The sequence below is a fragment of the Cnephaeus nilssonii genome (assembly GCF_951640355.1).
Source record: "Cnephaeus nilssonii genome assembly, chromosome: 4".
NCBI lineage: Eukaryota > Metazoa > Chordata > Mammalia > Chiroptera > Vespertilionidae > Cnephaeus > Cnephaeus nilssonii.
The window spans coordinates 59,380,517-59,404,366 of NC_137075.1; the positions used below are offsets into that span (position 1 = coordinate 59,380,517).

At 48.3% G+C, this 23,850-nt stretch overlaps 1 protein-coding gene across 1 annotated transcript in view; it reads right to left on the bottom strand.

The window, feature by feature from the left end:
- Positions 1 to 4,274: 4,274 nt before the first annotated feature.
- MYO1E (myosin IE) overlaps positions 4,275 to 23,850 on the bottom strand; it is a 191,482-nt gene continuing 171,906 nt past the window's right edge. The window contains exons 26-28 of the mRNA XM_079769346.1: positions 22,862 to 23,063; positions 10,851 to 11,020; positions 4,275 to 5,826 (exon numbers count right to left, since the gene is read on the bottom strand). Of these exons, the coding sequence (XP_079625472.1) occupies positions 5,750 to 5,826; positions 10,851 to 11,020; positions 22,862 to 23,063 (449 nt within the window). The 3' untranslated portion in view covers positions 4,275 to 5,749. The remainder of the gene's footprint in view (positions 5,827 to 10,850; positions 11,021 to 22,861; positions 23,064 to 23,850) is intronic.

Consider the following 23,850-nt stretch of genomic DNA (forward strand, 5'->3'; position numbering starts at 1 on the left):
TTCCATCCCTTCACTTTCAATCTGTGTGAGTCTCTTGTTCTGAGGTGGGTCTCTTGTAGACAGCATATATATGGGTCGTGTTTTTTTATCCATTCAGCTACTCGATGTCTTTTGATTGGAGCATTTAGTCCGTTTACATTTAAAGTTATTACTGAAAGGTATTTGTTTGCAGTCATATCTATTTTTGTGTCTGTATTCCTTCTTACCTGTTTATTTCTTCTTTTTACAGTATTCCCTTTAGCAATTCTTGCATTGCTGGTTTGGTGGTGATAAACTCCCTGAGGCTTTTTTTGTCTGCAAAGCTCCTGATTTCCCCTTCAATTTTGATTGATAGTCTTGCTGGATATAGTATTCTTGGATTCAGTCCTTTGCTTTGCAACACTTTGTATACCTCCTTCCATTCACTTCTAGCTTGTTGTGTTTCTGTTGAGTAATCATTTGACAATCTGATGGGTGTTCCTTTGTAGGTAACTCTCTGTCTCTCTCTTGCCGCCTTTAGGATTCTCTCTTTATCATTTATATTTGCCATTGAAATTATGACATGTCTTGGTGTGGGTCTTTTGGGGTTGATCCTGCTTGGGACTCTCTTTACTTGCGTAACTTTTATCTTTCCCATATCCGGGAAGTTTTCTGTCATTATTTCTTCAAATAGATTTTCTAATCCCTGCTGCTCTTCTTGTCCTTCTGGCAGCCCTATTATACGCATGTTACTTCGTTTCATGTTGTCCCGAAGCTCCCTTAGGCTTTCCTCCTGCTTTTTAATTTTTTTCTCCAATTGCTGTTCAGCTTGAGCTTGTTTCTGTACCTGATCTTCTAACTCACTAATTCGGTCCTCTGCTTCTTGTAGTCTACTGTTGAAACTTTCCATGGTGTTTTTGATTGTAGCTATATCACTTTTCATTTCTTCCTGATTCTTGCATAAGTTGTTGATTTTCTCATCCATCCGATGTATAAATTCCATGACCATTACTCTGAACTCCTTTTCGGTCATGTTGCAAGCTTCATTTTCACTAATTTCCTTTCTTGGCGACTCCGCATTTTCTTTCCTCTGTGAGTTATTTCGTTTCCCCATTCTGGCTATTACCAGAAAGCTCAAGCTTCTGTTTGCGTGGACCTGGGCCGTGTGCTGTGGGGACTTCGCTCCACCCTAGTTTCACTGAAGTGCTCTGACACTAGGACGTGTGGCTGTCTTTGGTTGGTGGGAACCAGACTTGCCCAGGATCAGTGTCCCCAGTGTTCTGTGTGGTCTCGTGTGCACATTTAGAATCAGGGGCCCTGTCTGCACCACACTGTTGGTATGTGCCGAGAATGAGATCCTTAGCATGTGCCAGGAGTCAGAGTTTCCCTGTGTCTGCACCAAGACTCGAGTGTCAAAGTCTTTGTTGCCTTGTGCGGTTTCTCGTTGAGAATCAGGGTCCCTGTGTGTGCACGCACCAACAATTGGGGTCGCTGGCTCTTAGTGTGAATGCGCTGTGAGTCAGGGATCCCAGGCAGCTGTGTCTGGCGTGCCAAATTCCCTGAAGTGGAGCTGCGTCCTGTGTGTGCTCTCTCTACTGAGCCAAACCGGCTAGAGCGCACATTTTTAAAAACCTGAAGGTGAGCCGGCTCAGTGCACTCTCCCAAAGTCCCAGAAGGGGGGCGGAGTCCGTCCTGCGCGCCAAATTCCCCAAAGGGAAGCCCCTCTGTGGATGCTCTTAAGAATCTCCGAAGGGGGAGCTGTGACCCGCGAGCCAAATTCCCCCAAATTCCCCGAAGGGGAGCCCTCTGTGCGCACTGACAGATTTCCCCGGGGAGCTGCTTCTGTCCTGTGCGCGAGCGCGCGCCAAGTTCCCTAAGAGGGAGCGTGTCCCTGCGCAAAGCTCGGCAGCTTGGGCCAGGGGCGGGTCTATCAGTTACTATGGCGCTGTCTGTGCTTGCCTGTGAGCAGCTTGGGCAAAGGGCGCGTCTATCAGTTACTATGGCGCTTTCCGCACGCCTGTGGGCGCTCAGCAGCTTGGGGGAGGGGCAGGTCTATCAGTTACTATGCCTGCGAGGAGGGGGATAGGCTCTTTGACTCACGGAAATCTGCCGGGAAGTCTGGATTCTTGTTTGTTTGTCTGAAGCTGTGATAGCAGTTCTCTGTCCCCGGTGGCTGCAGGGTCCTGGTTTGTGTCAGAAGCCAGGATCCGAGTCTCAGGCAGCTCTGTTTCTCAAGATGGCGTGGTCTCTGCGTCCGCACCAGCCGCCGAGAAGTGTCTGCTTTGTGCGCGGGGCTGTGCCGTCTAGGACTGCCCAGTTAGGGAGCCCCTTGGAAGACCTGCAGAATCTAACTGACCCTATCTCATACACACACACACACCACACACATCTACACTCTCCTCTATGGGTTCCTCACTCACACTCTCTCTCTCCCTACCTTCCTGCCGGTCGCCATCTTTTCCATTTATAGCTTCTTTATGACATACTCTGCTTAGTTAAATATGAAATACTCTGACCCAGGAAATTCCTACTTCTAGGATGTCATAAAAAGACCTTTAAGATACTTCCTTATGTGCCACAGCAGGCACCCACACCCAAGTGTTATAAATGTGCAGTCAGCTATAAAGGTAGAAGTTGTAATATAAAAACACTGGAATTAGAAAACGTGATGATGTAACCACAATACGTGAAGAGCACACACCCCGACGCTGGGTTGTTGGGCCCGAGTCAGGGAGCTGTGTGGCCTGTGGGAGCTGGGGTAAGAGTGTCGACCTCAGATGTTGTGCTAAAGTGTGTCAGGCCCGGAGCACAGCGTCTGGAGGCGCTCGAACGTGAGTGGCTATGATTTTAATGAGGTTGCTGGTTTGGGATGGACTCTGGGTATTCAAAGGTATGTTAGATACAGCTCTTGCCTATCAAAGGAGTTACAGATTTATTTTTGAGAGAGATATTAGATGCTTAAAGGTTGACAAATTAGACTGACTGTCAAACTCCTTAATATTTGTTGAAGACAGATTAAAAGCGTGGGCCTTGGGGTCAGATCTAGGCTCAAATGACGGTACCTCTACTTCAGAGCTATGTGATCTTGGGCACAGGAGTGAACTGTGCTGAGCCTGCTCACTTGCAAAGTGGAGATTTTAGACTAGGCCATCCCTTCCTCTCTGAAATCCTAGTGTCAAGTTTTATAAATCCTATACTATAGTGTCAATAGGACCACCTTTCCTCATGTCATCACATTATGGCTTTATTTTCCTCTCTTAAATGGTCACAAAAAAGGAAATGAAATATACTTTAAATGTTAAGTTATTGCCCTGACTGGTTTGGCTCAGTGGATAGAGCGTCGGCCTGCGGACTCAAGGGTCCCAGGTTCGATTCCAGACAAGGGCATATACCTTGGTTGTAGGCAGGGAGTGTGCAGGATGCAGCTGATCTATGTTTCTCTTTCATCGATGTTTCTAACTCTATCCCTCTCCCTTCCTCTCTGTAAAAAATTAATAAAATATATTTTTAAAAAATGTTATGTTATTGTTACTGAATAGGGTTTGCTCCCTGTTCTTGATAAAACACAGAATTCAGTGGTTTACTTTGTACCGAATTCAGATACATTTTGCTCTTTATATGTAACCCCTGATAATTTTCCCCCACAGGACTTGGGGATCCTGAAATGACAAAAAGGTGTGTGCTGGTCAAATCCTACTTTCCCAATAGCTTACGAATGACTGTGGCAAAATAATCCCAGGGTCACCTTGTGCACTGATAAACTTGAGAAACGCCTTTTTGCCCTAGATTTCAGTGAAAATGCTGAAATTGGATAAAGTGGGTCGCTGTTCTTGGGTTCGTCAATTAAGGAGTCTTCTGCTGTGAGTGTAGGGATTTCATGCTGTAATTGTGCCAAAAAAAGCTGCGACCATATGCAATGTATTGGTTGCATCAACAGCACCTGATACACGCCCAAGGACAAGGCCATTAAGAAGTTTGTCAAAACATAGTAGAGGCCACAGCCTTTAGGGACATTTCCGAAGCCAGTGTAGTCCATGCCTCTGTGCTTCCCAAGCTGCATGTGAAACTGCTCTACAGTGTGAGCTGTGCCCTTCACAGCAAGGTGTCAGGAATCCTTCTGAGCCCAGAGGGACCCCCACCCCCACTCCCACCCTGATTTACACCTATCGGTGCTGCCCCACGACCTCCACCAAAGCTCATGTAAGGAGCTAAGTAAGTCCTAAGGACTGAAGAAAAGTTCTCTGGGGGAAAAAAAAAAAAAAAAGGAAATTGTACTTAAAAAAAAAAAAAATAAGAATGACTGGCAACTGGGAGTGGAGGTAGAGAAGTGAGCCTCCCCTATAATCTTTTCCTTATTGTGCACATGCCATTTCCCCCAACTTTTCACCATTACTGCAGTAACATTGAATGCGTTGGCTGGGCTGCCTTAGCAAAGTACAGCAGCCTGGGTGGCTTAGCGACGGGTTTGTGATCTTCCCATCGTGGAGGCTGAAGTCTGAGACCAGGTGCTGGTCTTCTGAGGGAAGATCTGTTCCGGACCCCTCTCCTTGGCCTGTAGCTGGCTGACCACATCGTCTGCCCTCTCTGTGTGCCAATCTGAGTCCAAATTTCCCTTTTATCGGGATGCCAGGTATATTGGATTAAGGTGCTTCCTAATTCTAACTTGATTACCTCTGTAAAGAACCTATTTCCAAATAAGGTCATATGCGAAGGTACTGGGGATTAGGACTTCAAAGTATCTTTTTGGGGGATATGGATACAATTTAACACATAATAAATGTTGAGAAAGAACAAGGGGGTTCACTGATTCCTTTATTTATTAGGAGGTAAGGGGGGGCCACAGAGTGGGGCAGGGGAAAATTAGCTGTAGGGGAAGGGTTGGGAGGGGCTTGCGGGGCGGAGCTAGAAAGCAGTAACACTGATTCTCTAGTTGGAAGGAGTAGTGCACATCTGTAAGTACCTGGTGAGAGTTTTGTAATAAAACCTACCTTATGAATAAGCACAGTGGAATACTACTTAGTACATTCATACATGTTTCTACCATCTCGAGATTTTTTTATATATACAGTATATGAACTGTTTTTATAAATGTACAGCTTGAAAAAAAGAGACCCTTCTAGTAATAGGTACAGCAATAAACACAAAACCAACATGGGCCAGCCACATTCCCACTGAAGACCCAGGGAAGCAAGGCCGACAGCCCAGCCCCCAGCCCCACTCAGCCCCGCAGCCCGATGGTCCCAGCAAGTGTAAACCAGCGCCCCTCTGCTCCCATGGGCTCAGCAGGCCATGCCCGCCCTTGGCATTTGCACCGGAAGTGCCCACTCACGCCTGCAGAGAGGGGTCCTCCCTGAGGGGCGGGGGCAGAGGGAATGTGTGTCAGGTAAGGAAAAGAGGGATGAGAGAAATGTGCTCTTCAACTAAAGGCACTTGTCAGCGGCCGCCCACAGCCATTCCCTGGGCCTGGTGAGCGAGCGGGGTGCGGTTCTGATAGAGCCAACAAGGTCTGAGTGGACCCCGCCTGTCCTCTCGCCCGGTTTAAATAGAATAAATAAATCTTAGTGGGTGGTTGTTTTGCCCTCCTGGGTTCCCATGAATAGGCTATCTTGTAGGATCATTTATGGAGTGACGACCCTCTCCCCGACCCAGCCTTTCAACGTCCTGGGGAAGGTGCCAGAATAACTCCAGGCCTTGGAGAAGCAGTTACTCGTTTTAGATCAGGAGAGCCCCAAATGTCCCCTCCCCGTCTGTGCCTGGAGCGCCTTCGCCCGTGCGCCAGTCTCTGTGCAGCTCAGATCTTGGTCACGTAGTTGTTGGGGAACAGGCCCTGCTTGCCTCGGAGGCGCCCCGTCCACCAGCCAGAAGGATCTGTAGGAAGACAAATGGCAGACGTGAAGGGTAGGCTGTTCTACCCTGGCCAAGTGCCCCCTCCCATGGTGCAGCCCAGGGCAAGCGTGACTTGTCTCCAGCCACATTCTTTTTCCTTCTTTATTTTCTTTAATGTTTTTCTTTTATTTTTTTCCATCACCATTAATCCCTTCTATGTCCTCTTTCACCTCCGCCCATCCCTCTAACCTGTCCCTTACAGCAGACACACAGATGGGCCACTCAGGGCCCTCTTCAGGGATGCTGCCCAGATGTGAGGTTCTGGTGACAGTGTCCAGCTGTCGGTCCTTTAGGACTGACATGAAGCCACGGCTCTTCTTCTTTGGGGCAGCTGGGGCCCATCGGAGCCAGGGCCTAGGCATTCGGTCTCTGCAACAAGCAGTCTAACTCTGGAGTAGCTGTGGGGCTGGGAGAGACTGGCTGTGTCCTGGTCTGATGGCCCCCGTCCTGCTTCCTCCCCCTTCACTTCCAACCCTCACCTCCCACCACCCACCGTAACCCCAGGCCCTTCACTAGTAATAGGTATTTGGTATATATTCTTCCCGACCTTTTTCTGTGATTATAAGTACACTAGTAACCCTGCGCACGAATCCGTGTGCCAGTATTTCTCTGCGGGGCCTGGCTGCTCCGTGCCCGCGGCCCAGAGGCTCTCCGCGGCCCAGAGGTCCATCCACGGCTGGGCGTGGAATGCATTCCGCCAGGCCGCTCACGCTGCCCACTCTCAGTGGCCTCCCCCCGCCGGGACTGGGGGACTCAGGCAGGGCTGAGAGGACTGGGCGCCGCCATCTTGTGGCTATGGGCACCGCCAGCTTTGTGATGGAGTGATGGTTAATTTGCATATTACCCTTTTATTTAATAGGATATTAATTTTAAACAGAAACGGGCCTGTATCTTACTACTCTGCATCTTGCTTTTCTTTTTTTCCCTTTCTTTATTGATTAAGGTATTACATATGTGTCCTTATCCCCCATTGCCTGCCCCTCATGCCCTCACCCCCCTGGTGTCTGTGTCCATTGGTTATGCTTATATGCAAGCGTACAAGTCCTTTGGTTGATCTCTCCCAAATATATGTATATTTTTTTATTGCTTTTAAGAGGAAGGGAGAGGGAGGCTTTTATTTTTTATTTTTTATTTTTTATTTTTTATTAATCCTCACCCGAGGATATTTTTTCATTGATTTTTAGAGAGTAGAAGGGGAGAGAGACAGAGAGAGACACATCGATGGGAGAGAGACACACCGATTGGCTGCCTCTCCCATGTGCCCTGCAACCGAGGTACCTGCCCTTGACCAGAATCAAACCTGAGACCCTTCAGTCCACAGGCTGACGCTCTATCCACTGAGCCAAACCCGCTAGGGGTGCATCTTTCTTTTCAATACTTCAGAGATAACCTTTCCATGTCTGAATCTCATTTTTTAACGAGATGGACAAAATTTATGTAGTCACGCCCGTATTGATGGACATGTGTTGCCAATTTTTCACTATTAATGCAATAAATATCCGTACATATATTTTTATGCCTATGTACAAATGGTTCTATACAAGAGATTCCTGGGTCAAAGAATATGGACCTTTTATTATCCTTTGTAAGAAAAATGTTACTTATTGTAATAGGTAATACCTTCATACATATTTTCAAAAGTACAAAAGGATGAACAGTGGGAGGGTCCACCCAGATCCCTTATTTGAGGGTGAGCAATGTTACCTATTTCTTATACTTTCTTCCAGAGATATTTCATGTACATGAAGACAAGTATTTATAAAAATGACCCCCTTTTCTACACAAATGATAGCATACTATGCATAAGACTTTTTCTGCACTTTTTAAAACCTTAATAATATATGCTAATGATCATATCATATCCGTATATAAAGAGTTTCTATGTTCTCACCTATAGCTGCAAGGACACCTCTGTTCCTGTCATTTCCCTATTTTTCTATCCGTTGTCAGTCTATATCTTGTTGACCTTGAGTTCTTGATATATTTCTGAATTTGTCATTTGAGTTGCAAATATCCTTCCTCCAATTTTTTATTATATTTTACTATATTAACTTTTTATGATATTTTAATATTTAAGTAGTTGAATCAAATGATCTATTATTTTACAGCTTCTTGGTTTTCTATAACATTTCCAAATCCTTTCTCACATTGATGATATTAAAGAAAAATATCCTATACTTACTTATATGACTTTTATGTTTATTTGATACATTTAAATATTTATTTACTTGAGATTTATCTTGGTAGAAGGGGTTAAATATAAATCCATGACATGGAGATTTAAAAATGGTGACCAATATTATTAAATTTCCTCCCAAAAGTCTATTTCAGCAAGAAATAGTAGAAAAAGGTTACCTATTTCTCACTAAACACAGATATTGTAGTCTACACTTTATTTTGCAATGACAAGATCTAGAATATTCTGAAAATTAAAAGTTTTCTGCAGCTCATTTAATGGCAAAACTTGACCTGAATTGACATAAATTTGTGATGTCTCTTCCCACAGAGTATGAATGCTCATGTTATTTCATAGCAGAAACATTGACACTGATCTAGGGTGCTGGCCTGGGACTCTCAAGAGGAGTTACATATACAGACACACCATTATTAGCTCCCTGAAAGCTCCCATCTCGGATTTCTGAAGCTCTAAGGATTTGGTTAAGGGAACGTGCACTGTGTTCCCATTTTAATCTTTGCCGGAGTTGCAGGTGAAATGTTTTGCGTTGCATTTCATTGATGACTTGGGAGGCTCTGCTGCTCATTGCCTCACTAGCCCTTGTCCACTGCTGGACTCGATTGTGGAGGAGCTATTTATATGTGTAAAACGTTTTTCCTAGTCTGTTTTCTATGATCTAACTTCCCCTGGTGCTATTCCCCACACAGAAGGTTTTAACTTAGTCTTTTTATGAGGTTAAATCCTTGATGGTTTCGGGGCTTGATGTCTTCCATAGGAAGGCTTTTTCCACCCAAAGACTAATATAATATTCTAGGTTTCCTTCTAACACTTTTATAATTTAGTTACATATTTTTAGATGTTTAATTCACCTGATTTTTTCTGTGTATGAGGTAGATATCTACTTTTATTTTCAAAATAGAAAGGAATTATCTATCCTTTCTCCTGACTTCAAAGTCACATTATCATACAATAAGTACCTATATACACAGGGTTCTTTTTCTGGTTTCTATTCTCCCCCATTTATCTACATGTCTATTCCTGCACTCACACCACACTTTAAATTACAGTGAAAACTTATGGCATGTTTTGATAACTTCTAAAATTCTACATTTTCTGTACATATGCAGTTGTTTTAAATATAACCAATACATGTTATTTCTAGAAAAATTTGAAAGTATTGAGAAAAGAAAAAGTAATATTCATTTAAAATTCAATACTTTAGGAGACATTTTCTATAACACATATATGATATAGATTCACACACACATATAGCCATATACATTTTATATTTTTACAAAAATGAGACTATAATCCATAGTCAATAATCTAACTTTTTTTCCCCCATGACCATTTTTCTATTTCAATACTGTTTTTGTATCATTATCTTTAATAAAAATAATTTGGCATCAAAGTTCACTGAATGGATACAGCAAAGCTCTCTTTGATCAACTGCTTTATTGGACATTAGGTTATTTCCAGAATTTTTGCTGAACAAAGCTGGTAATAAAAATCCTGTTTGTGTTTACTAGACTTTATTTCAACACTTATTTTCACTTGGACACTTTTGAAGAAAGATACTAAATGGCTTAACTATTAAAACCTGTGGAAAACTAAATGATTAAAAAAGATTAAAAACAAAACAAAATAAAAAAAACACCAAAAAGCCCAGGGACCAATTAGAAGGAGTTTGGTCCAGGGACTAGAATCCTCCTGAGGGAGCCCATGCAGTGAAGGAGCCTGTTAAAGACACGATTCCTGGCCACCTCTTCCTGAAAGCGGAACTTGCCGAGGACCACTGTTCACTCCAGCTGTCCTCGCTCGGCTCCGAAGCCTTGGGTGGCTCTACAGTGTCTTCCCCGAGCCTGACACTCAGGGCCTTCGATGACCAGGCCATCCCAGTGTCATCTCGTCTCCCAGGTCATCTCCTTGGGGATTCTGCACCAAGGTCAGGCATCAGCTATCTTTCCTAAAACAACCTGCTCTTTCTAGCCTCTGCTTCTCTCTGTCTGTCTCCCCAGCCCTCCCCACAAATGCCATTTCCTTCGTGGCGTGTCTTCTATCACCCTAAGCCAGGAGTTATCTTTGTTTTTTTATGCTTCCATAGGCACTCACGTTTGATTTTATGTATATTATGTTCTAACTTACCTTCTCTACCAAACTAATAAAACATTCAGCCACTTTTAAAATGGATGTTACAGGCTGCCTCCCTGGCTTCCATTCCATCACCTTCATTAGGGGGAACCATGTCCCTGCATGTCTAACCCACTCGGGTAAGCCTTTGTCTGGCTTTGGAGATTGGATCAGGGATGAGCACATGACCAATTTGGTCCAATCCCAGTGAAACCGAGCACTGTGTCCAATGGCCAAGAGAAGACCTTGTCTCGGAGACAGAGCAGCTTTCAGATCTGGTTTGGCCTGTTGGCCTGGCACTGAGGCAGCCATTCTGCTCCCAGGAGGAAAACCAGCCTGAGAAGGGAAGGGAGCAGCTGAAAGAAGATCTGAAAGAAGCATTAAAAAATGAATCTGGCCCGGCTGGCGTGGCTCAGTGATTGAGCGCCGGCCTATGAACCAGGAAGTCACGGTTCGATCCCCAGTAGGGGCAAATGCCCAGGTTATTTTATATTCTCTCCTTCTCCTTCCTCTCTGAAATAAAAATTAAAAAATAGAATCTGGAGTCTTGATCAAACTGAGGCTGGGATATGGCTTACCGCTGCAAGTTCCAGTTAGAGGGGCCGACAAGTTCCCTTCAGGTTTAAACTAGTTTTTCTAGCAGTGTGACTGCATGCTCTCTGGGAGGCTGTTCCAGCCAGCCAGCCACGCACTTACTTACCTTCTTTGATAATGTCGATAATGTCATTGGCATTGAAGCTGAGTTCATCTGTGTCCTGAGCGTCGTAGGCATACAGAGCCTTGCACTGTGGCACCTGAGGCTTGGGCTTGGGCTGGGGCTTGGGTCTGCCCCCTGCTGGGTTGGGCCTGCTGGTCGTCTGTCTCCGGACCCTGTGGAGAGAGTGGAGGCAGGTGAGAGCTGGTACCCGAGAGGGGGCAGCAGCCGCTCCGTGTAGTGGTCTAGACCAGCGGTCACCAACCGGTGGTCCATGAAGTCCGAAAGGTTGGCGACCGGTGGTCTAGGCCATGGGGCCAGCACTGGCCTGTTCAAGTTCCAATCCAGCTCCATCCTTAGAAGGATATGTCACTCCCGAAACTTTTTCTGATAATAAAACAGCCTCCCTGACAAGGTCATTGTAAAAGCACATAGATAGCTCTCAATAAACATTAGCTGCTGTTACTGCGTCCCCAGCATATTGTGGAAAAGATATATTCATATATATATGATAATAAAAGTCACGAATCTACTCCCTCCCCAACTTTGGACACAGAATTTTTGCGGGTGCCATAGAAGTCTCTCCTCAGCTGCCATCCCTCCCAGAATGACCCCCCACCCCCTCGCACTTTGTATTAATAATTCTGGTTTCCTTTGTAGTTTTACAACACACGTCTCCCTAAACAACCCACGCAGTGTGCTTGTTTTAACTGTACGAAGGAATCCCATTCTACTACCCCTCGCTCCATTTCTGAGATGTAGCCCGTTGATGTACGGAATTTTAGTTCATTCATTCTCATTGCTCTATACCACTCCACTCCGTGCACACGTCCCAATTCCCTGACCCGCTCACGCGGATGATTCCAGCTTTATCACAGAAATGCTGCTGTTCACCTTAGCACTGCTGACATTTTGGGCCACTTTTCTTTGCTGTGGGCTGTCCTTTGCACTGTAGGGTGTTTAGCAACGTCCCCGGCCTTTCCCCTCTGGATGCCAGTGGCACCTCCTCCCCTTGGTCAAGATCATCAAAAATATCACCAGTACCAGAACCCTAATCCAGCTTTCGGTGTACTCTTCCAACACACCGCTGCCTCCTGTCACCATTCACACACTGTCTCAGGCACATAACTATCGCTTCTTCCTGTTAAGGGAGATCTTTAAACCTATACCTGAAACAACTATTTATTAAGTATGTTCATGAAAGCATTTAGAGAGAAAGGAAAAGGAAATAGAAATATAGACCCTCCCCCCTGCCCCTTTGCTTAAGGACAAACCAAAGGAAAGTTAAGCTTACGATTTCCTCTAAGAGGGTTGGGCTGAACTCAACATAGCAGGGCTGGGGCCGGGTCTGTGAGCACCTGCTCACACCTGGGGGAGGGAGGGGGAAAGGGGGGTCTCTCCTGGGGCCTGAGTTCTGGAAGGAACAAGCACACCTGGTTCGGAGCTGTGCTCTCAGGAGGCCAGAGCCCCAGTGTCCTTGCTGAGGTCCTGTGATGCCAGGTGCTCACTGGGTGCCATGAGTAAGTTGGGTGATGAGGGGGTGGCATAGGGGGAGGGGCACTGGATGTCAGCAGGGTGCTAGGGCTGCTCCCAGCAGGGGTGGGGTTCCATGGGTGCTGCCTGGAGCTCCAGGGAGCAACCCCAAGGTTACACAGGCTTCATTCAGCCTCCTCAGGTCAACCATGTCCCCACCTCCCATCCCAGCAAGCACTTCTATCACTGAGGAAAGGCGCCTGGGAGATCATCAGCATACACCATTTCCTCCCTGGGCCCCTGGAAATGCCGTCCTTGCTGGCTTCCCTTTAATTAAGAGACCTGTGTATTAGGGATGTCAGCATTTGGTTAATAAGAGCCACCAGCCTGCATACCAGCAGTCAGCTGATTTCCCAGCAACAGGGAGTGGGGCGGAGGGCGGGGTGAGTGTCAGAACACCCTGCGAGGGAGGAGAGCTCCAGCCTGGAGTTCCAGGGAGCAGGGCGGGGAGGAATGAACGGGCGCGCGCGCACACACACACACACACACACACACGCACACGCACACGCACACGCACACGCACACACACACACACACTCCCCAGAGGCCCCTAGATAAGGGAAACCTACCATCAGGGCAGGTTGATGAGGCATCTGGAGCCCAGAGTTTGGGACTTAGGTGTGGTCCCCGGACAGAGGGCCTCTCAGTGGAGCTGGATGACCCTGGGAGGTAGGACTATCCTCCTTGCAGTCATCTGGGCAGTCACCCGTCCCTGGCTCCTAGCCCATCCGCCTCCAGCTTTGACTAAGCCCTCAGTTCCTCCTCCTTCATTTCTTCCCTGCCAGCTGCTTCCTTCCTGAGCCCCTCACCCCCTACTAAAAATCCTCCTAACAGCTTCTCTCTGCTCTTGATGTGGTAGGCCAGTGGTCGGCAAACCGCGGCTCGCGAGCCACATGCGGCTCTTTGGCCCCTTGAGTGTTCTAATGCCACTTCTTCAAAATAGACTCGCCCAGGCCGAAAACCGACTTCTGCGCATGGGCCACGAAGTTTCAATCGCACTGTACGGGCGCGCCCGCACGTGGTATTTTGTGGAAGAGCCACACTCAAGGGGCCAAAGAGCCGCATTTGCCAACCACTGTGGTAGGCAGTTAAACAGACGAGCAGAGCAAGGGCGATGGGCCAGGTACAGAAGGTCACCAGGGTGGAAAGCCCCAGGTCAACGGACAATCCATGGTGGGGTGGGACCTCGCCCCCAGGGTCAGGAGGTTTGGACCCGTTGACCCTTCCTCCCTAGAGAGAACACCCAGGTCTCAGTGGTATTTCAGCTCCAGGCCCAGATAAGCAATAAAACCAGATAAGGCTGCTGTCAGGCCCAGCTGCATTGAATAATGACCCCCTGCCCTAGTGCCTGCCAATCAATCAGTGGAGACCACAACCTTGAATGGACACACCTGGAAAGCTACGAGATTCTATTGAGAACTTCCCCTGGGATCTCCCCTAAAACCGAGGTCCTTAAAACCCATAGGATGGAGAACTCAGTGCCTTCTCCCTCCAGGGAGCATGCCTGTGCCTCCCCCCTCTCTCCTCCCCTCCTGGCCCCAGGCACATTACCGTTAGCTTCCTCACACCCAAGCTCCAAGGGCCTTCTTCACCACTATAACTGGTTTCCTAAGCCCACTTCTTCTAGGAATTACGTTTTCCACCTCTGTGACTTACCCAATACACGTTCTCTTACAGTTTGGGTCTGGACTCTGAATTCTTTCCCAGCCAGAACCCAAGTACCGAGGTTGCTGAACCCACGTTTGGTCTGACCCTACTGGTTAGACACCTGGTGCCGTTCCCGTCGCCTACAACATTGGGAAATGGACCAAAAAGGTCCCTGCCAGGTGTGGCCCCTGCGGGCCCCTAGACTCACGTCCTGCCACAGGGCACACCGGTGCCTCCCCACCTTTTGACATGGAAGCCCCTGAGCCCTGGCAGGGGTTAGGAGCCCCTTCCGCATATTCCCAGCTCACGTCACACTTGCTGGTGAAAGACAATGCTCTCTCGCGAAGACCAGGAGCAAAACAGGGCATCAGCTCACACCATGTCTGCCCAGCATGGCACTGGAAGCTCCAGCCAGAGCAATTGGTCAAGAAGAATAAAAGGCACTCAGATTAGAAAAGAAGTGAAAATACCACTATTTGCACATGCGATGATTTGCACGTAGAAAATCCTAAGGAATACACTAAAATAAATAGATAAATAAATTTTAACAAAAGAAGGATGATTCTCTTTATATGAAACGTCCAGGAAAGGCTAATTTATATGGACAAAAAGTAGATTAGTGAGGTTGTCTACGGCTGGGGCTGGTGGTTGGGGGAGTGACGGCTAATGGCAGAAAACTGTTTTTGGGGGATGATGAAAATGTTCTAAAAGTAGATTATGATGACAGTTGCACAACTCTGTGACTATACCAAAAACTGTTGAATTGTACTCTAAAACAGTTGATTTTTTTTTTATCCCAAAAAAAGCTGGTTAAAAAACACACACAATGAGTCAATTGTATGAGCCCCTTGGGGCGCTGCAGTGCTCTGCTGATGCCCAGAGTGAGCTGGGCCAGCTGTAGGCAAGCAGCCGCTGGCATGCCAGGAATCGGGCAGAGTGGAGGAGGGGCTGGAGGGGTGAACACAGCCCCTGCATGGTCTCTGATCCCAGGGCATCAGAGGCCACTTCCTCAGAAAAATCAAAGTAAAACCTCAGGGGTTACTGCGGAATTTGGGTTCCCGGTAGACCCCGGGCAAGTTGTTTGTCCTAGGCCCTGGACAACTGCTACCATCCTGGCAATGTAAACTGGTCCCTCCTCAGCTGGCCGATGGGGCTCCCGCACTCCGCAGTTGGGAGGGGGAGTCGGGTGGCTCTGAGATGGGTGCGGTTGCTGGGGAAGAGGGTGTTCCATGTGGATGTGGAGAACAGCTCTGCTTTCTGCCCTGGGAAAAGAAGGCATCCCTGAGGTCACCATGCTGGGCTCTTTCCTGTTGCAATGTCCTCTGTGCCCAGGAGGGGGCGCCACTGCTGTTGTAAGGCAGCGTCTCCCCAAAGAGAGGGGGATACACGAAGCCCCCCTCCTCACCAGTACTCCGGCAGCACTGTCACATCTGGGCACGTCTCCACTCTTTCCGCAAGTGTCAGCAGATGGTGTGCCATCTGGGAACCCCTGCCTGTAGCTGTGTGAGATGCAGACAAACGTGTGGGACGCTGCCTGCTCCGGGCGAGGCACCGTGCTAGGCATTTTCAGACGTTGCTTCATCTAACCTCACAGCACTCCCGGGTTCCCTGCTGGTCTCACCACCGGTGACTTGACTGACTAGACGGCAGAGGCACAAGGCTCCCACAGCTCTAGCCACACGACCTTTCTGGTCCCTCCGTCTGGCCTTGCTCCCCTGGCTGCCTCCACCCTCTGCCCAGCGCTGCGAATGCCTGCTCAGCCTTCCAAGCTCCTCTCAGGCCCCTGCCACATGCAGGGGACTCACAGGGTGGGACAGGCTTGTGTCTATTAGGACAGGAGGCTCCCCGGGGCGGGGCCTGGCCTGTTGGTGCTCACCAGGCCCAGGCACGCCGTGTGGCCCCAGCCCGCATGTTCTGACGGAGTGACGGGGGCGCAGAAGGGACACTGGCTTAGAGTCGGTGCCCCGGGTGGGCGGCCCGGCTCTGCCACTGGCTGGCACATAAGGTGGGTGCGCCACTTCGCCTCTGCAGGCGCCTTCACCTGTTACTAAAGGGGATCCAGGCCAGGGCCCAGCCCCTTCCTCTAATTCTGACAGAGCCTCACAGAGCGCTCCCAACAACATTCCTACTGTCAGCTGTGGCCGGAACACAGGGCGCCTGGGCCCAGCAGGTGGTCACCGTCTCCGGTCCACTGCACGTCGGACTTGGAAACCACCATAGAAAACAGTCGGCGAGAACAGCCGTTTTCCAGGCTCCTCTCCACGGGCTCAGCCTTAAACAGACCATCTCCTCTGCATCACTAGGGGGCGATCCTGTGTAATCAATAATGAGAAGAGAAGGACTTTGTGAGCTGCCAGCGCTGAGTAATGAAGTCTCAGGGGCCTGGAGCCCTCCACTGGCAGCCAGGAGCCGACTGGCCAACGCAGGGAAGAAGGGACTCAGACTTTCTTCCACAGCAAACGGGGCCTGGTGCCCGGGAGCTGGAACCGGCCCTGGCCAGCCTGCGGGGGCAGGCGGTCACGCTGTCAGGATTTTTGTGGGTCAGTTGTTAAACATTATTAAAGATGAAATCGAACACATTTAAGATTGAATAAGTTATAATAAAGCAAAGGCAATAAATACTCGTAGCAACCCTTCCTAATTATTTTCCTACATCTTCTATGTATGCTCTGAAGTTACTGTCTGCTGCATATGCATGGTGGCAACCCTACGCACCGACAGTGGTGTGCGCCTGGGCTCACTTGCCCCACCTCTGAGACCAACGGTGGTCACGCCGGCAGCCTGACATTGGCCACGGCGAGAGTGGAACGGGCTAGCTCCAGACAGCTAGCTGCTCACCAGCACACCCCTGTCCCCATGTCACCCTCGCGATAACTCACACTCGCTCGTCCAAAAGCGATAGAAAGTGACAAAGCCTAGATTTGTTTAGCAATGGATGTGCAGGGTTTAGATAATTTTGTTATGTCTGGAACTTTATGAGATTTGCATTCCTAATAAACCTGACATGACTGAAAATTGTGTTATTGGGATCATGAGGGTTGGAGCAAGAATTTCAGACAGATAAAATCATTTTTCCCGTTGCCATTTCAATAATGACGGTTCACTTTCTACACATAATAGTTTATAGTTATAAAACTCCACATCACTGAGCAAACCCCGTGTTTCACTGTATGTAACGGGCACAATGCAATTTAGTGCTCCTATCACTCCCTGACCCATGTTTCAGGCCAATTTGTACACACTTACCACTTTATTGTGTCTATTTCCCAGTAAGAAAACAAACACAGGAAGGAGCTGACTGACAGTGACTTGCTTGTACAGCAGGTGTTTTTTCTGAGTCGGGCATTGGACCTCTAATGCAACCACATTATAACCAACATGACAGTCACCTGAGCGCTCAAGCATGTTACATCGGTCTGCTCAGCGAGGACCTGCGCTGCTGGAGAAGCCCTGTGGCAGGGACGGGGAGGCCCGAGGGTGCCTTTGCCCTGAAACATCAGGATGCCAACTGACATTTGAACCCCTGTGCACAGCTGCCCAGCCTCACAAGATGCCAAAGGCCCGCAGGAAACAAAACCCCAAATAACATCAGGGACAACAAAGCTCTCTAAAGCGAGGGTTCATGCGCTCTCTCCTGGGAATGCCGGTTAGTTTCCAGGGGATGTGAGTTCTTACAGTGATTGGAGCAAAGACTGGGGAAGAGTCGAGCGGGACGAGTTTTGGGCTTTATTGACATTGTCCAAATGCAGCAGTGTCTGTTGCAATATTACCTCAGCACCCCCTGTTCTGCTGTTGCTCTGAGCCTACAGAGTGAAATAGCCATTGTGTGTGTGTGTGTGTTTGTGTGTGTGTGATGAAGGAGTCTCCCTGACCGGTCCCTTGTCTTGCTTCCCTAGGCTGTGTATTCCCCATTAAAGCCAGCAATGCTTAAAGCTTAGACCCTCCCAGAGACCCTCTGTGCAGGCCAGAGATTAGAGTTCTTGCGAGAAAAGCCAGTGGCCAGGGGACACCTAGTTTTCAATCCTGGTAGGACATGACTATTTCCCTAAGAGAGCAAAGTACCTGAGTTACAGTCAATTAAATGTTCAAGCTGCATAGTGCTTTACCATTTACAAAGCCCTTATTTCATCTCCAAGAAACCCCAAGGAGAGGGTTTTTAAATTATATTCTTACTAGAGGCCCAGTGCACGAAATCGTGCAAAGATAGGGTCCCTAGTGGCTGCCGGCTGGGGCCTCCCTTCATTCTGTGCTGCCCCCTGGTGGTCAGCACATGTCATAGTGAGTGATCGAACTCCTGGTAGGTCGAACTCCCAAGCGGACACTTTGCACATTAGGCTTTTATATATCTAGATATCTATATAGATGATCCCTCTTATGCAGGTGAGGTCACCAAGGTGTAGAAAGAGCAAGTGATAGACGAGAGGCAGCACAGGAGATTATTGGCAAAATGGTCCATGTGCCCAGCATGTGGCACATGGAAGGCACGTGGCCCCGTCAATATTCAATGAATGAATCCATGAAGAACCAAACCCGTAAGCTGGGACTCATACCGTCCCTGCAGCTGCGAGTCATGCGCTCGCTGCACTCCGCCAGGCCACCTTGTGAACTCTGCAGCCGCCACGCCTCTGAGGCAGCGGGTGCACTAGTTCACGCCAGGGTTAGCTGGGCTTAAGCTTTCAGCTATCACTTCTTTGTTCTGCAGATGTGAAATTTATGTCTTGAAATTCCAGGAAGGAAAATAATGGCATTTTATTTCACTAGCTCTTTAAAATAGGGTCTGTTCCAAAAGGTTGAATCTATAAACATTACTGGAAATGAGGGAATGGATGCCAGGAATTCCTCAGCTTCGTGTCGGCTTGGGCCAGGATATGGCTGCCGCTCCTGTAGCTTACGGGTTGAGAAATATTGCTATTGGACACTTGTTGGAAATTTTAAGCCCCTTGAAAATATGACTCCATTAGGAGAACCTTGTCAAGAGACACACAGGCAGCATTTCAGTTTTTCTATCGATCCCTCCTTTGTGCCGTGGCCAGAAGCCCTACCGCTGAGCACTCCCAGTATTTTCCTGGTTCTCCAACCGCTAGTTGGAGTAATCTCTGGGGTATCTAGATATTTCCTGAAATTGTCCTTGCATGAAATAGATCACGGGATTAAAAAGGCCAACAGAAAAGACATCCCGGTCTGGGTTTTGATACTTCCAGCAATGAAGTGCAGGTAGATTTTGTCATCTCAGTTACGGGGGAAGGTAGAAAGCACCCTTGATTGGCACATCATGTGTTCCTATGAGGTCAGAGCGAAGGCTGATGAATGAGCTGCTTGTATGGTTCTTTCTTCATCTGCCCTCTTTCCCTGAGAATCAGCAAGGAGCTTTTCACCTGAATCGGACTTTTCAGAAGGCATGCTAAAGGACTGCAAGATGATGGCCCCTCTACATCTTGCTTAGTTTCCTTGGATGACGATAACAATGACGATGACAAGAACAATGACTATGTCACACACGTGGCAAGGCAAGGGTAAAGAAACCCGTGGGGGCGGTAAATAATTTAGTAAAAGCTTCATGCATGCTCTCTCCCCCCAAAATAACATGATGGAACATAAAATAAACTGACAAAGACTTTCCTGAATTAACTCGAGGTGCTAATTACACCATTTGATTTTATCCACACTCCATGGTCCAAAAGAAATGATTGCTTATGCTTAATATGTCTGGAAGGAAGAGTGCACTGGGGGCGGGAGAGGGAAAGGAAAGATAAACCCGAGGGTGTGAAAGACTGTGCTAATCTTGTTTTTCTAGATTGGCAAGTTCTAGGTCACTGCTTGGGACTGTGATGCCTAAACGAATTTTCGTGTTTAAGGAAAGGTACAAGCGTGGGATCCCAGAGCTCCCTGCTGGCTGCAACAGCTTCCTGTGGAATAAAGCAATTCATGTTTTCTTGGCAAAGGGGAGCTATTAAGTGCACGGAACCACGAGGCTCCTGAAATGCACATCTAAGGTCTCTGGCCACATTAGAAATTATTTTCAATTTCACTTTTATATGTTTTAGGAAATGAATTCTAAGAAAAAGCTCAGTCCTTTGACCAGACTACAGGGTCTTAAGCAATGTGTACCCAGAGCAGATTTAATGTCCAGTGGAGACTGGCTGAGATGCTCGCAGCTACCGGACTCAGTGCCTAATGACGATCGTGACTTTTACACACAGCTGGGAACATCGTACTGCCCGGCAGGCAGCTGTGAGGGTGCCCTCTCCTTCCAGCCTCACAGCCATTGCCACGGCAACACCACGTACGCCTGATCTTTAGGCCTGAATGTGGAGAAGGGTGTGATCGGCTTAAACAGAGAAGCACGGAGCTGAGGGCTGGAAGGGAGCAGCCTCGGTGAAGACACAACGTTCCTCAATTGCCTGCTCTTGGCTGACAGGTGCTCCCGGCTGGCTGGTGTGCAAGTCTGGAACCTGCAGAGGCAGGCTGGAAAGATGGCTTTGCTTGCCAAAACCAAAGCAAGTGGGAAGCTAGCAGGCAGAGCTAAGGGATGGGGTGCATTTTGTTCACTCTCTTCAATCCCCTGCCTCGTTTGTGACAACCAACTGGGCCCGGGAAGGGTTGCTTGATTGCTTCAGTGATGTCCACCCCTCTGAATAGTGTGGGTCTGGATTACAGAGCAATCCTGTTGCCTCAACAGCACCCTTTCAACTCACCTTTACACAGACCCTTCCCTGGCTTTAACAATCAGACTAGACCGGTGGTTTTCAAAATGTGGTCCCTGGTTCAGCAGCAACGCTGGGAACTTGGAAGAAATGTAAATTCTTAGGTCCCACCCCGACCTACTGAATCCAAACCTCTGGAGGTGGGCCAGTGGGTTCTCCAGGGACTCTGGTGCTCAGTAAAGTCTGAGCGCGACTGCTTTAGACCAAGACAACCAGGTGAGCCAGGGTCACTAGAACAGATGCAACAGAGCTAGTTCCACAAGAGTGGGGGGAGGCGGGGAGAGAGATCTAATGAAGGGGTGGCATCCACTCTACTGATGCAACCAAGGTGCTTCCACCTGTATGCAACCAAGGTGCTTCCATCTGTAGCCCAAATGGGGTAAGACTCACAAGGGAAAAAGAAACAGCAGGAGCAAACGTGGTCAAGCTCCTAAGAGCTTTGTGGTCTTTAGAAAGAAGCTGACAAGGCAGGAAAAACATCCCATAATGGGGCAGGGAGGTGAGTGGTGGCTGCCCACCCAGAGGGAGGAGCTGCTGTTCCGCTCTGTTTTGTACACGTCTCCTGATCCCATTAGAAACTTCATCATCATTCCAGAGGCTTGGAGAGAAAGGAAAATGGAGGGGGGCATGAGAGAGGAGGCAGGGGGCTGAAGGAGGCCCCTCACTGGGTTCAGCAGAGAGAACTATTCCACCACTGAGAATCATGCAGAGTTGGAAGGTTCCTAACAGTCATGACCACCATGAGATAATGGTTGTATCACCATCACCATCACCACCATCACCATCACCATCACCATCACTATCACCATCAATCACCATCACCATCCATCACCATCACCATCAATCACCACCATCACCATCACCACCATCACCACTATCACCATCACCACCACCAATCACCACCATCACCATCACCATCAATCACCACCATCACCATCAACACTATCACCATCACCACCACCACCATCACCACCATCACCATCACCACCACCACCACCACCACCACCACCACCATCACCATCACCATCAATGACCATCACCATTACCATCAATCACTATCACCATCACCACCATCACCATCACCATCACCATCACCATCATCACCATCACCATCACCATCACCATCACATCAAGCTACAGTTGGCTGAGCAGCTTCCCACATGCCTAGTACCAGGCTAGGCATTTTGCGTATAATTTCTAGTCCTCTCAACAACTCTGCAAGCTCGGTGGTATTACATCCGTGTACAGATGAGGAAAATAAAGCTCAGAGAGGGGAAGCAGCAGGTCCAATATTAGGTAAGCAATAGGGGCTGAATAGGATTCTCATCCTTCTCTGGTATTTGACAATACCACTCTACAATATTTCCACCTGGTGATTTCCATCAATCCTGTGCTCCTTACATCCTAGGGCAGTTCATCTTCCGGCTCCTAGAACGTTTTTGGTTTACTGGTTCCGCTATCTACCTCCTGGCAGAGTTCACTCACTTGTCCTGCAATTGGCCTAACCCCCTTTCCACACTGATAACTCTTTGAATATCTACACCAAGCATGTCAAACTCAAAGGCTAACACGGGCCAAATAAAAAAGGCCTGCGGCCTGTAGGCCGCGAGTTTGATATGCTTAATCTACACAGTTCCAGGAATCTTCCCTTCCTCAGGTACAAAGCCTGGCTTTCTTTTTACTACTCTTCATTTTTTTGTTCTAGAAAGGCAGGAAGGCTCTCATTTTAAAGCCCTAAAGAGCTCATTCACAAACAAACTTCTACTTCTCAGAGAATTCTGGGGTGTTATCCTCAACATTCCTGATGACTCTTTGAGCTATCGTATTTATGCAACTGCAGGCACAGACATAAACCAAAACCCCATTGCTCCCCAACCGTGCCAGAGAGCAGGAACGGTTACGGAGTAATTGAATCTCGGGGCCCATAGGGACCCCTGCTCTGATGTTTCTAAGATGCACCCTCTCTGCAGAATGAGTTGTGTGCCATCAAGTTGGTCGTACTTTTAGAAATGCCAACCAAGGGCTGCACGGTGTTGGGTCCTGGAGTCCAATGTGTGGCTGGAAACCTGTGAACCTTGGTGTGACCGATGGAGAGGAGGTGCTGGCCTCACCCACAAAGGGCGGGAATCTTACCCTGCGACACCCTGGTCTGGGACCTTGAGGAAATCCAAGCTCTCCGGCATCTGAGACATGCGGTCTGAGCCCGTGGACTGCTGTCGTGGCAGGGGTGGTCGGGCCATAGAGGTGTACAGGCTTTTCTGATTTGACCGCTGGTTTCCAGGAGCATGTGGGTGTGGCACAAACTGGTTTTTGATGACTCCATTCTGATGGTATCCTAGAAAGAGGACAAAATAAACCTTCAATTTTACGATCCTCTGCCAAAAGTCTCTCCAAATTCCTTCCATTTATTAACCAAGAGCAACTGACTTAACAGCGCCAGGCCTCAGTTTCCCCATCTGAAAAGACGGAGGGCATAACCGCTAACGTAGTGTGAGGAACAGTGCTGATACATTGCAAACTGCCCAGCAAGCGCCTGGGACAGGGCAGACACTCACACATGCTTGTGAAATTTGACAGCAGAATCACCAGACGTTCAGGGTTTCAAAGCCCACAGTCAAGAAAAGGTAAGCTTGAAACTACTCTTGAGGGAGGCAGGCACATTCTTGGGTCTGAGAAAAATTATGAGGTTATGATTCAAGCTGGCTGGCAGGCAACTATTTAAACATTGGAAACCCATTTTTCAAAGGCTCAGTCTTGGGTGTCCTTGCGGGAACCCGTTGGGAGAGGTGGAGAGAGCACCCCACACAGGCAGGGGAAGTGTGGCTGCTGCTGGGATCGATCTGGATAGAGCCAGCTCCCTTAGACACACACCTAGTCAAGATCACATTATGTGGTGAGTAAGGGATGACGGCGATGGGCATTATCAGCCCATGCGAGGGTGGAGAAGCCCTCAGCTCCTCTCCATTGGCAGATCAGGCAACAGCGAAGAAGAACAAGACTCCTCCAGGCACTTTATGAACCCACCATGAAGCCCTTCCCCTGCACTAAGGGAGAGAGGCTTTGGAACGAGCAGGATGATCTCGTTTATAAGAGGGACGCGGGGTTCAGATTTGGCTCTGCCT